The 13,914-nt window shown below is 39.3% G+C and overlaps 1 protein-coding gene across 3 annotated transcripts in view; it reads left to right on the top strand.

The window, feature by feature from the left end:
• The window catches only part of ZNF521 (zinc finger protein 521), a 282,095-nt gene that overhangs the window by 142,842 nt on the left and 125,339 nt on the right, over window positions 1-13,914 (top strand). For 2 of the 3 annotated variants that reach the window (XM_037032205.1, XM_037032192.1), the window contains one exon: window positions 13,708-13,792. In XM_037032205.1, the coding sequence (XP_036888100.1) occupies window positions 13,708-13,792 (85 nt within the window). The remainder of the gene's footprint in view (window positions 1-13,707; window positions 13,793-13,914) is intronic. The other variant, XM_037032199.1, reaches the window with a different exon arrangement.

The raw sequence follows: 13,914 nt of genomic DNA, 5'->3' as shown, positions 1-13,914 counted from the left end.
GAGGCAAAAAAATGTGTGTCGAGTTAAATATTGTATTGTGTAAGCAAGCTTTCAACTGCTTCTGAAACTTTTTGTTATACAGAGATTGCCATTACGTGTATGGGGAGTTTAAGCATATGCAGCATAACATTGTATTAGAAAACATTGTACTTTGCAAAAAAATTAGCCAAAAACAAGTGGATTTAAATATTACTTGACAGAATGATCTGTGTGATCTTAGTCCTTCCTAAGTTTCAGTTCCGTCATGGCTATAATGAGCACAATCCATATATTGCCTACTTTATAGGGTTATTGTGAAGAACAAGCAATTTGTATGTATCTGAAAGGTCTTGGTGAACAGGAACACCCCACAATTGTTGTATATGGTACATCATTTACATGACAACTGTGTAGAAGTCTACACATGTCCCTATGGCCACACTCATAGAATTTCATATGTAATGTTTTTTCAATTGATTTATCACTATAACTTAGAATAACTTTATATAATGTACATTTATGGATTATTCTGCCAAAACGCACCCAAATAAGTTATCACACATCCACAAAGTGGATGAAATAGAAAAGTATAATCAAATATTGAAACAAACCTAGGGGGGTTGAAAACCAAGAAACAAGGAGAGTGTAAAGAGCACAAAGATAAAAATATTACTTTATTTGCTGTGAGGTCATAGATAGTCTCAGGAAACAATAAATTTGAAAAGTAGTCCTGGCCCTGTGGCTCAGTGGTTGAGTACCAGCCTGTGAACCGGGGTCGCCAGTTAGATTCCCTGTCAGGGCACGCGCCTGGGTTACAGGCCAGGTCCCCAGCAGGGGGCGTGCAGGAGGCAACCACACATTGACGTTTCCCTCTCTTTCTCCCTCCCCCTCTCTAAAATAAAAATAAATAAATAAAATCTTTTTTAAAAAAAGGAAAGGTAAGAAAACATACAAATATAGGAGTGTATAGGTGGAACAAGTTACTATAGAGAGGAAACGGAAACTGTTCACCAGTATTTTGGATTGCAACATATCATGGGAGCAGGAGAATGTAAAAATCTTGGGGAAACATTTCAGAAAGTTGAAAATTGTAAATGAAAGTACAGGTAACTGCATACCAGAATAGGACGCTTTCCCCCTACGTTCAAGAAGAAAATGAACAGTTTCAGAGGCAGTTGATTTTAAAGGACTATTATTTGTTGGCTTAAAACACACTGGCAATGTTCTGTATGGATCAGACATGTTTACGTTCTGAGGAAAGAAAAGTGGTAAAACTTTTTTTTGTTTTTATATTTATACAGGATTTATAATTTAGATATACAACCTCTTGATGTATTTTTAAGATAGAATGCATTTTACATTTTACTAATAAGTAAGTGATTGGGAGATATTTAAAAGCAAAGATACACCATGATTTAGAAGTCAAAGTGGCACTGATAAACCTAACTTAATGAGGTTTGATGTTAACATGCTCATCTGAAGATAAATCTAAGGATTTTCTTGGGTATTTTGAATTTATAAGTTTGGCTTACACTAAGAAAGCAAAAATGAGTTGTAATCAAAGCTCTATCTTGGTAAAGAAATCAGAAATATATTTAATTATGAATTGTTTAATAAAGATCATTTCTTTTAAAAAGTGAGAGGGGGCACCCTGGCCAGTGTGGTTCAGTTGGATGGAGAATCATCCCATGGACCCAGAGATCGTGGGCTCAATTCCTGGTTAAGGCACATGCCCTAGTTGCAGGTTCGATCCCAGGTCTAGGCACGTACGAGAAGGTGGCTGATTGATTTTTCTCTGTCACGTGGATGTTTTCCTTTCTCTCTCCCCCTTCCTGCCTGTCTCTGAAAGCAATGACAAAACTTTGGATGAGGATAAAAGAAAAGTAAGAGGGGAGCAGAAGAAAGAAAAAAGAAAGGGTAGGCGGAAGGAGTAAATGAGGAAATAAGAGAGCTGAAAAACTGGCAGGAAGCCCTCTCAGCTGAATGTCTATATCAGGTAGTACTGGAAAATTGAAGTCGTTTTGATGGAAGACAGGTACTTTTAGCACCATAATTCGGTCTGGATTGAAATTGCTATGCTATACCAAATTTAAATCATTCTCAAAGAGACATTCCAAAACAGGCACGTTACACTGTTTAGATTAATTTGCGTCTCATTCATTTATTCATTCAATAGTTATTGAGTTTCAGACCTGTACCAGGCATTGTGCATGGGCACTGGTCCCACAATAGCAAACTCAGATATTATTTCATGTTTCTCTTGGCAACGAATTAAACCTTCCAAAATCAAATATACCCTCAAATAGTGAATTAGATACATATTAAGATGGTGAGGTGTTGGCAGGAATAAAACTGGGAATATCTCACATGCCTCGGAAAGATATTCAACAATGAAATTTTAAAAAATCTCTTCAATGACCAATTTATCACCTGGACTTTTAAAGCACATCTAAGAAAATACACTGCTTGTTTTGCACAGATCCTATTTGTGGAAATGTGAAGTTCCACAGGGCCGTGAATTTCTGGCACTTCCCCTCCCTGTTCTGCCTGGGGCGGTGTTCTCTCGGAGCAGAAGCCCTGTCGGGAAAGGGCCCCATATGTTCTCAAGTTACATTTTTATACGGAAAACACCAGCTGTATAAGGCATACTATTGACAGTGACTATGCAGACCTTTTCCAGGTCTACATACTTCTCTTTCTGGGATACTCTGAACTGGGACTAGAAGATCTTACCTGGTTGTGTGAGGCCGAATGTAAGTATGTTTCATGGCAGCAATCTGGGTCCCTCCAGTAAATTTTTCTGAAAACACTCACTGTTGGACATACTTACAAAAGGCCCAAATCCACAGAATTCTGTGTAATTCATACACTCCTTCACAGATGCTCCCAGACAGGCAGTGTGCTGGGTACTGGCCTGGAAGAGAGAAAGAAGACATTGTTCCTGAAGTGACAGGAACCCTTGGAATGGGATGCAAATAAATGCTTGGAATATAGTATAGTGAGTTCTGAGAAAGGAGAACCCCAAAGACGGCAGCCGAACTAGGGAGAATTCCCAAGAACTGCAATGGAGTGTGCTGTGTAGCGTCCAGGGCCAGGAGCAGCCCAGGGCCAGGAGCAGCCCGGGGCCAGGTTCATCACAGGAAGTTTAGAGGGCGAGCCAACCTGGCGATAGTTAGCAATTCCTTCTTGTAAATGCGGGCAAATTCATGGTGTCCAGATTCCAGGCTTGCTAAAACTTTCTGGGAGTCTCGGGCAAGGATGCTTCGCCTCTCCGGACCTCACTTCCACTGTCTCTGATGAGGAAACTGAAATAGATGAAATCACTTATCCCTTTCAATTCTAAAAGTTCATGAGCTGTTATATCAGCCCATACTAGAACCTTTGAGAATATGGGGGCACTGTGTTCTATGTTTTAAAAGATAATTTTGGAATGATGAATGAGAAGGAAACTTAAAAATCCAAATAATTTCAGTTAAATTGAGGGCTGAAAAGAGCCCTACCACTTAGACATTTACATACATTGTAGCTGCACAGTGTGTTTTATAACAGGCAAAGTTAAGGAAACATACCTCTATCCTTAACGTAACACAGCTCTGTCCTTAAAGAAACACACAAAGCCTAGTGTTGAAGAGTATAACAACAAGAATAATAAAGCAGACACCCCCAAGATTGTGTGGGTGCAGTTACCAGCAAGTTTTATGCTGTAGGTGGGGTTTCGGAAGCAACAAGAAGGAGAAAAGAGGGTGGTCTGACAAACATCAGTAGAGAAGCTGTTCAAGTGAAAGGGATTGAAGGCAGGACTCAGAATGAAAATAGAAGGCCTGGCTGGTGTGGCTCATTGGATGGAGTGCTGGCCTGCAAACCAAAGGGTCATTGGTTCAATTCCCAGTCAGGGCACATGCTTGGGTTGTGGGCCAGGTTGGGGATGCATGAGAGGCAACCACACACTGATGTTTCCCTCTCTTTCTCCTTCCATCTCTAAAAATAAATAAATAAAATCTTTTAAAACATTTTTTTAAAGAAACAAAATAGGGAGAAGGAGAAACAAAAAAGACCTGTTTGGTCTAGGAGGACATGAGGTAAGGTATCTCAGTGGAAATTAGAGTGGGAAAGAGCAAAGTAGTTTGGGCACATGCAGGGTAACTGGAACTGCCAAAATCAGAGGGAGTGCATTCTGTGGAAAAGATGCATTACCTTCTGGAATATGATGCATTCTTTTAACAAAGAAAGGCTGGAAGGAGGGAGTGGGCACGTGAACCAAGGAGAATGGCCAGATGCCATGGGAGTCTCCACCTAAAGAGAATCCGAGGTTTTCACTTTACAGTGAGCAGGTGTGAATCACTCACCTACTGATTTACTGTGTGTAAATAATCATGTATGGATCCCGGTGTGTAGGAAAAGGATGAGAGAGAACCCTCCGCCCTCCCTGAAAGAACTCACAGTTCTTTAGGAGATAATCAGTTTCATTGAAGTATTATGATATAACATGCAATAAGTTATAAGAGCATCAAAAGGAAACTATGACTATCAGCTAAAGCTCCTGTCTATGACATTCTTTTGATATTTATGACAAGCCTCTGATAAATGGTCCCAATACTCAATAAAGAGTCCTCGGCAAATACCTGCAGCAGCACTGTCCCGCCACACTCAGTCCCCCACCACTGCAGCACTTCTCTGCCGCTCTGTGGTCCGGCTACTGTGCCAACCCCCTACACCACCCCACCCCCGCCTCGCTGCTGACGCTGGCGTCCAGAGGGCCCTCGGAGCTCCCGCCCAGCCACAGCGCCCCCTCTGCTCCACCCCCAGCCCCTTAGAGATTCTTGCAGCACACCAGTTGAAAATCACTGCCATAGGATATTGATTGAGATAGGTTTGCTATAGCATCAAAATAAACAGCAGTTGAACCCATAACTGACCACCATGAGGTCATCTAGGTGATGTTATCCTACCTGGCGATCGTGAGTGGTCTGTGTGGTGGGAGACATAAGCTAGGACCCGTGGAAGAGTCTCCAGTGTCTGAATTCAGGAGAAATCAGAAGAGTGGGGATGAATAAGTAAGACTAAGAAGGCGTCTCTCCGTGGGAAACTGGGGCTCCAATCAAGTTTTTAATAGTGGACATCACGTTCCCGTACATAGAAAGGCAAATTTGGAGGGAAATTTGTTAGAAGGAAATTTTAAACTTCAAAAAATAAAATGCTGCTATATGAACTTCAAGGTCGTGTATTTCTCCTGTGAATTTTTTTGATACAATTCATGGAAATTACTCCATCTTTGACATTGGGTTTTGTTTTTCAGTCGATACTAGTTGGATTTATTTTTACTCCTCAATTATTTCCTGATTTTTGACTACTGATATACATTTGAAAATAAACTAGTTTGGTGTTGTTCTAGTTATTGTAATATAAAAAGAGAACCCAAGAAAAGCTGAAAAAGATGGTTTGGCATTTTTATCCCTCAATTTCAAAGTTAATAGCAGGTTAAATTTATATTTTCATGGAGTTTGGGGCTTTACTTATACAAATAAATATGGCCCTGTGCAGAATTCAAAGAAAATAATTGCAGCATGGCCGGGGTGGCTCGACTGCCTGGAGCCCATACATGGACACAGTTGTGGGTTGGTTTCCGGTTCAGGGTACACACGTAGGTCCATTCGGTGAGTGGGGCGTATATGGAGGCAACCAATGGATGTTTCTCTTTCACGTTAATGTTTCTCTCTCTCTCTGCCCACCCCCCCCCTTCTCCCTCTTCCCTCTCTCCCTTCTTCTCCCTAAAGGCACTGGGAAATGTCCTTGGGTGAGGATAAAATAAATGCAGCTTACTCATTTAAAACAAAAATCTTTTTCCAGATTCTTTCTTACAAGACTTTTGTCCCTCCTGTTTTATCTGTACGGTCAGCTGGCCACAGGAATCTTCCTGAGCTCTGAATCTGCTCTGAACTGCCTTCCTCATTCCTGCAGCCGCACCAGACTGCGAGCGACTTGCTTACCATCTACTAAGGCACTTTGTACTCAGTTTTGAACTCAGCGAAATCATTCACAGTTTAGACTCCAGATCATCTTTCCTCTCCCGGGGAGGTTTTTTGGGTGATTATTTTTGTCACATTAATCTGTTCCTATCTGGTGTGTTTTACCAGTCCTCTCTTTGCCATCTCTTAACCAGCACTTGGTTCTGAACTACTTTGCCATGTTATTTAGGTGAAATACTTATAACAGTTCAGTGGTTGTGTGCACTGTTCTACGATTCTATTTGAACTCCTTGAGTTTAGGTATTGTGTTTAATATCTCTTGGTTATTGAGTTCTTATGCCATGCAAGACATTGATACTGGTGTTCTTCATTTTTAATGAGTTGTTTGAGCGAGCTTTTTCATCAGTAGTGCTTTCATTTCATTTCATCCATATTTTCCTTCTCTGTTCGGTGATTTATTTTTACACAAATTCAGAATTACTTGGGAAGTTACCAAACGAAATCAGTAAAATTTCTGAAGTACTGAATACTTGTGGAAAGCCATAGGTTTATTATTTCCACTCATATGTAGTATCCACTTGTTTGCCAACAAGTTACTATCAAGTAAACGTGCTACTGGTCTTAAATGTACGTACGCATTGTTTGTAATTAATATGCCTGTCCTTGGAGGGGTAATGCGTATTGCTACAGTCCTTGTGAACGACTTTTGTCCCCTACCTAACTTGGAACATTTGACCTGCTCTACCTTCATTCTTGTCCCCTCCAACTTGGTCACCAACTAGGGATTTTCTCTACGTTATTCATTTTTTAAAACTTTATTTAATAAATAGTATTTACTCTTTGTTTACGGCCATAAAATCTAAATTAGTGGATTCCAGTTTAAAGAAATTTTAACATGCTTCAGAGTGCACATAAAAGAGTGAGAACTGACCTTTGCCACGGCTCTGTGCTGGGCCGGACCGTTTACACAGTGTTCCACTCCATTCCATTCCCATAACAACCTGTCAAGTAATGAGTAACAAAGGCGGTCACTGTTTAATGCAGGCACGCTACGTGGCAGACATCGCGCTAAGCAGTTTTATGTGCTTCTCACTTGCTTCTCACGTTAACTCTAATATGTAAGCTTTATTATTTTTGGTTTACAGGGAAGGAAACTAAGACTCAGGGTCACTAAATGATTTGTCGCGAGACTAAATGATGAAGCCACTAAATAGCAGCTAATTGCAGAAAGAGGATCGTAGGGTTGCTTCCCTACTGAAACTGCTGGGTGTATTTGGGATGGATATTTCATAACATTATTGTACATCACCCTGGTTTTAGAAGGTCCTGACCGAGTCTGCGATTGGCTTTTTCTTGATAGCCATTGCCTGAGTTGGGGGTTGGTGAAATTGTAGGGGAAGCAGGAGGCTTGTGCCTGAGGGCTGTGGAACATTCTAGAAAAATGGCTCTGTGCCTTCATGCTTTGATTCTTCAAACATAGAGCAATGGTAGATAAGATAGAAAGGTAGAAAACCAAATGGACTTAGTCAAATTGAGAACAATTCTCCACCTTTGAGATTCAGTAACCAAATTTACAAACCAAGTGGTTATCTGACCTACCGTTCCGGAAATAAGAAGCAGTAACTAGGGTTTAATCTCTGTGGGGCAAAGTCTGCTTAAAGCAGGGCCTGGGGAGGAAGTGAAGTCCTTCTCCATCAAAATTTCTGTTGATCAATACCTAGAACTAAGACTTTTCAGCTGGAGAGTTAAAGGTGTAAGAAGAGAGGTACAGTTTGGGGACTTAAAGCGGAATGTACCCTATGCCAGCTCTGTGGTTTAACTCACAATGTCTCCCTTATGCCTGCCTCACACGAAGGGCCCCTGTGAAGCCTAGCCTGGCTTAGCAGCCAGGAACCAAGATTCCAAACTGTGTGAATGAATCTGATGCTAGTCAAACAGCAAACAAACAAACAAACAAAACCTAACTCCTATGAGATCAAAATTCCACTCCAGAAGAAGTTGAGTATATACAATAGTCTGACAAGACTTTGAAACAAGTACGTTTAGGAGTTCAGAAAGTGGTGTCCACTAAAAAGAGTGTCAAATTATAAAAGCAAACCCAAGTAGAAATGAAACAAGAGCACTTTATGTTTAAAATTAGAGCCCTGAAAGATGAAAAATGGCTACGGAAGTAAAAGCTTTGATAGGAAAAACTCTAGACTGGATGCCAGAGAAGAGAAAAACCAAGGGTTTATTGAGAGTATGGAGAAAATCACCTAGATTAGAACATGGAGGGCAAACTCATTTTTAAAATATGCTTGAAAGAGTAGTGAAGATACATAGAAGATAGAGGGAAAGATTACACTATAAGTCTCATCAGTATTCCGGTAGAAGTTGACAGAGAGTGTGTGTAAGATACATAAAAACTGAAGAAGTGGTTGCTGGAAATTTTCAGGAGAGACATACATGAGCTCTCAGATTGAGATTGTTCTTTCAGTATTGAGCAAGAAAAGTAAACAAACAAAAAAACCATGGCAATAAAACTGCAAGACACTGAGAGCAAAGAGAAAGTCTTGAAGTAGACGAGGTGACTTTGGAAAGCCAGTTCTACCCCACGGATCTTGCTCAAGGGTCTGGAACTGGGAGGCCTAAGGTGCGGGTGGCCAGAAACAGTTCCTTCACTGGTATTAAGCTAGTCTTATACCTCCTGTGGCCTTCTCACAGACCAAAGCACTACGCATTTCTAAAGAGAGCCCTCTTTCAAAATGTACCTAAGATGCGATTGTAAATTTGCCCGCAGATGATCAGAGTAGAAACGGTCAAAACCCAGTGGGTGGGAGGCAGGGGAGAACACTCATGTTGGAGGTGGTGTTCACAGCCTGCATGACTTGGGTCACTTAATCTATAAATGAGCATGATCTCTTCATTCTCACAGTTTTGTTACATGTGAGTTTTATGCATAGAAGTTCTTTATAAGCTGGAAAGTGGAGAATTGTAGGAAATTATTAATTTATTATAGAAACGGAGGGAAGATGTGTTCCTGACCTCTTAGAATTTATACATCAAATTTGAAACAAACAACAGCCCACAAAAATTTTAAAAATGTTTGCAAACCGACTTATAACAACTAAGCAGAAATTATGTTGGTGCACACCCAGTGAGGGAATGTGACATGGACAGGAAGGAGGGGGTTATAACAGGTTAGGTTAAACGTTTAAAAACCCCACCAAATGTTAAGTATTATAAATTATCCATTTGTTCCCACTTTTAATTTTGAAAATGTGCAAGCACATACTTAGATTTAATCATTGTTAACATTTAGCCATATTTGCGTTATCTATAGGTGGGCACTTTTTTGTGGATCTCTTGAAAGTCAATTACAAATATCCTGACATTTTACCACTAAATATTCAGAATGCATCTCCTGAAAAAAGGATGTCTGCCCACATAACCACAGTACCATTATTAAATCCAACATGGTATTTCCCAATATAACCTAATACAGGGGCATCAAACTCATTTTCACCAGGGCCACATCAGCCTCGTGGTTGCCCTCAGAGGGCCGAATGTAATTTTAGGACTATGTAAATGTAACTACTCCTTAACTAGGGGCAAGGAGCTTGGCACTGCGGCTGGGTAGAAATAAGGAGCCAGGTGGATAAAACAAGGTGGAGGGCCAGTTTTGGCCCATGGGCCTTGTGTTTGCCACCTATGACCTAATAGCTAGCTGATATTCGAATTTCCCAAAGAATCTTTTTATAGCTGTTTTCTCTCCAGATGAAGATCACACTTTAAAACATAAACACATTTATTAGTTAAGTCTTTTCAGTGTTCTCCATTTGAGAACATTCCAATTTCCCTCCCCCCCCCCATGACATTGACTTCTTGAAGATAACGGGCCAAGAATATTCTTGGTGAGTGTTGAAGAACATTCTCGATTTGTGTAATTCTTTCTGTCTCAAAGTAATACATATCCCTCTAATACTTCTTGTCCTGAAAAGGCTTGATTAGTTTCATGTATACATTTTGTCCGAGAATACTCCATATTGCATCACATTTTAGACACCGAATGTCAGGTTGCCCCGTTATTAGTAAGAGTAAGCCAAATAGTCTGGTCACTGTGATTACTGCCTGAGAAATCTAGTGGGAAGATACATCTATTTGCAGTTCTCAAAGGATGAAAATTGAGTCTCTCAGAAGGACCTCTGCTCTGACAGTTTTAGCATCCATTAATGACTATCCAGGATCATTTTATTTGGCCTTGCAAATGGTGAATTTCTAATTGTCATCCCTTCTGCTGACAGTGTTCAGTAAAGAAAATCTTTCCTTCATCAAATGGGCGTGTATCTAATGCTACACTTTCGCTTACAGAGCTTGGCGCTTCTCTTCCTTTAATTACCAATTTTTAGAACAAGAAATTCATGTAACAGTCACTTCCAATAGCAGCAACGGAGATTTTTTTCTCTTTCTGTTTTTGAGGATTACTATGGATTCATTGATTTTTTTTATACTCAGTGTTTTGTTTTTTTCTTTTAAAAAGCAATTTACAAGTATAAAGTATTATTATTTTTCTAATTTGTTGAGGCAAAATGTGAAGCCTAAGCCCTAATGGAATATAGATTGAGTGGAGGGAGGTGGGGATTAGTCAGAATAATGTTTTTCTTTTAAGTATACATTATTAAAGATCCTAATCATTTTTTTAATTTATGAGATGCTCTTTTCTGAAAGACTCTGAGTACCTTAGCCAGAGTATAACTGAAAACAAGAATGTCAAAAAGGCACATTTAAATTGTTCTCAAAATCAATCAAAAATAATGAGGTGCTAGGAAAAAGTTGTATCCTTGATAATTACATCTATCAGTATCAGAAAACAAAAGAGAACAATCAGAAAATGACAACCCCACTCCCAAGTAGCACATTAAAAAAGGCTAATGAAAAAGTCTCTTTTAAAAATTGTACCAAATTAGCATTTCAAGTCAATTGACAATTTAAACGTTGATAAAGGCCAATCTGGGGCCCAAACAATGGAAGTTCTGTTTCTACTTTTATCTGCTTTTAAAAGAAATGATCTCACTTGACTTTTTTGTTGTTGTTGTCTTCTATATAAATGGAAGTAATTGTCCTAAGGGAAGTGGCAGTTCCTGCGAGGGCCACCCCCGCCCCCCAGTACTGTGCTTAACTCCTGGTTCTATTTGTTAATGGGGCCACCTGGAAGAAGAGGACCAGGATGGCGAAAGTTGTTCCAAGCCTTTCCTACACCATACTTCTATTTCCAATCTGGAAAGGGGTTGATGTCACTGTCGTATTAGGTACGGGATTCGACCTGTTCTTTATAGCTCCGTAGAGTAGAGTTAGAGCCAGTTGGTGAAAGTAGCACGGGAGCAGGTTTAATCATAGAATTGGGGAGCATTTCTTCATACACTCAGCTGTACACAGCTGGAGTGGGTTCACCTCCAAGGGAAAAAGCTCCCCCAGGCCACCTCTGTTCAGAGGTTATAATCACTTTATTGAAAGTTGGTATACAAGTGGGCAGGGGTCTCAAAATATTTTCCTGAAGGTCTGTAATTATAATAAGAGATGCTTGAAAGTTCATTTAAACTGTCTTAAAAATCGAGGGTAAAGTTGAATTTTATATCATGAGTGAAAAAGAAAACCATAATGCATCCCATTTGTGCATCATTGTTTCGTGTTTGGGAAATGCGAGATGCTGTGAGGTAAAGTTCAAGCTACAGCGTTTTAAGGTCATGGTGCACTGTTTTGGATCACGTCGAATTCTCACTTCATCTAGCCCCCAGTGTAGGAGCTTTCAGATAAGAATATGGCTTTGTTAGAAGAAAAAGTAACATTTGAAATACTGTCTAGTATTTGAATTATTAGAAGTGACAAAAGCATTTTCTTTCAATGATAAAAGAAAATGTGTGCATAGATTTTCAAATGTATCGGTTCATCTTGAAGGTAGTGGTAAGTGCTAGTATTTTATTATTTTGGTTTGTCAAGTGATTCTTATTCTTTATTATTAGGCCAGGAAAAAAAGCCCTAGTATACTATGCCAACATATTCATCAGTCATCATTTTTGGAGACAGTATTCGACGTGCTGTATGTTTTACTGTGCTAACAAGAGAAAAGACTAGCCATTAAGTTTATGTCTCTTTGTTTTTCAGCAAGGTCACATATCAGAAATAATGCTAGAAGTATGCTAATAAACAATACGTAATGTAGGCCATCTGGGAGTAAGAAATATTTTCTAACTAGTTCTAAAGGGAAATATTGTTAAAGAAGGAATGGATGTTATTTACGCAACACATGTTGCTCTATATGTCACCATCAAAAGCATCTTGTAAACAGCTCAGCGCGGTAAATCTTCCTCAGTGATCATCAGGGTTTTTCAAGTCCCCGCTAGATTTAGATTCAGCATGCTCAGTGCACGATGTGCCTAATGTACAAAGCCCATTAGATTATTTAGAAAGCTTCCGTCAGAAGTACGCCTATACGTCTGCGCTTTACAAGGAGTACCCTTTTCTGCTGCAGAAGCAAACATTATGTTAAGTGACAGTAATTAAGAAAATTTACATTAATGGCATTTATGGTTTTAATCACTAATGAAATGACACTAATTTTTTTGTGCTTAACTTTGATTTTGTTGAGTTCTTTAAACTTAATTGCAGTTTACAGACTGATATTCCCTGTTGCTACTGTCAGTAAAACAATTTTATGTGAGTGCGATGAAATGATAATTCTACAAGATTGCCTTAACAAGTGGTCATTGAAGTGATTTTACAATTGTCTCTCTCTCACATTTGGGGAATTTTAAAAATGGATTCTTTCATAATGGTTTATTTTATTTTCTAAGATGGCTTTAATTGTCAATATCAAGTTTCATCATAAAGGAATTTATGTACCTGTATTCTGGAAATTGTAACCAGCACTTGACTGGGTTCATCTGATGTGTATGGAGCCGTATGGGGGACACAATAACAAAGGTGTAAAACCATAAAGGCTGCTCAATTTTAGAGCCCAGCATTTAGAATCAAGAGAGCTTGTTTCCCTTCCCCGCTGCAGGGCACTGTGATGTCAGGCAAGTCCTTCTACTTCCTTGGGCCTCAGTTTCTTTATTTATGATACCAGAATTTAGAATAAATCCTGCTCTGCTCACTTCCCAGGACTGTTGTGTAAAATGATAAATGGTGTTAGGCTGTTCAATATGATATGAAATTGTATGATTTCCTTACAGGAGAAAATATGTATTGAAATGCTAGCACTTAGCAGTTTCTGAAATATCCTCTAGATTTTGGACTTCAGCTAAAAATTAAAATTTCTAAATCTCTTGGCTAGATTCCATGAATCTCAATTTATTGGCCATTTTACGTAGGGGTTTCTAGAAGCTACACACCGCAGTTACGTTGGTCAGAATGAAAGCCTGAACTTCAAAGACATTGGTTTCTGAAACTTAGCAGCCGTGGGTTACAGATTTTTTTAAAAATACCAATTTCTGTTTTTGTGTTTAGGAATCTTTAAAAATATATTATGGCATAATTATGTGCCTCATTTCTTCCAAACGTTTGCAACTTTAAGAATAGCACGCAGAGATCGAGTCACAAGGCCTTCCTAAGGAGCTTGTGGAACGGGGCCCACGCAGCCCCACAGTGTAGTGTAGTTAGCAGCATGTGTAGTAAGACCAGCATCTCCACGTAGAGCTGTGAGTAGGGTTGTTGTTTTGTTAAAAAAAAAAAGCAGTATAAAGTGCATGTGTTTAAGTAATTCTGTTTGTACTTGTTTTCTCAGAAGAAGACCTATCAGTGCATCAAGTGTCAGATGGTTTTCTACAATGAATGGGATATTCAGGTTCATGTTGCAAATCACATGATCGGTGAGTGACACTCTAAACCTTACTGTGGATAGATTTTCTTCTACGTGTATACATCAGTGCTTATATAATTAAAGAGTTAAAGATGAATTAATTGTTCAACCATCAATGCTTTACCTAAGCAT

This window comes from Sturnira hondurensis, unplaced genomic scaffold (genome assembly GCF_014824575.4).
Source record: "Sturnira hondurensis isolate 20B ecotype Veracruz unplaced genomic scaffold, ASM1482457v3 Scaffold0001872, whole genome shotgun sequence".
NCBI lineage: Eukaryota > Metazoa > Chordata > Mammalia > Chiroptera > Phyllostomidae > Sturnira > Sturnira hondurensis.
The sequence above is the reverse complement of the archived record's forward strand: the minus strand, read 5'-3'. Positions and strand labels throughout refer to the sequence as shown.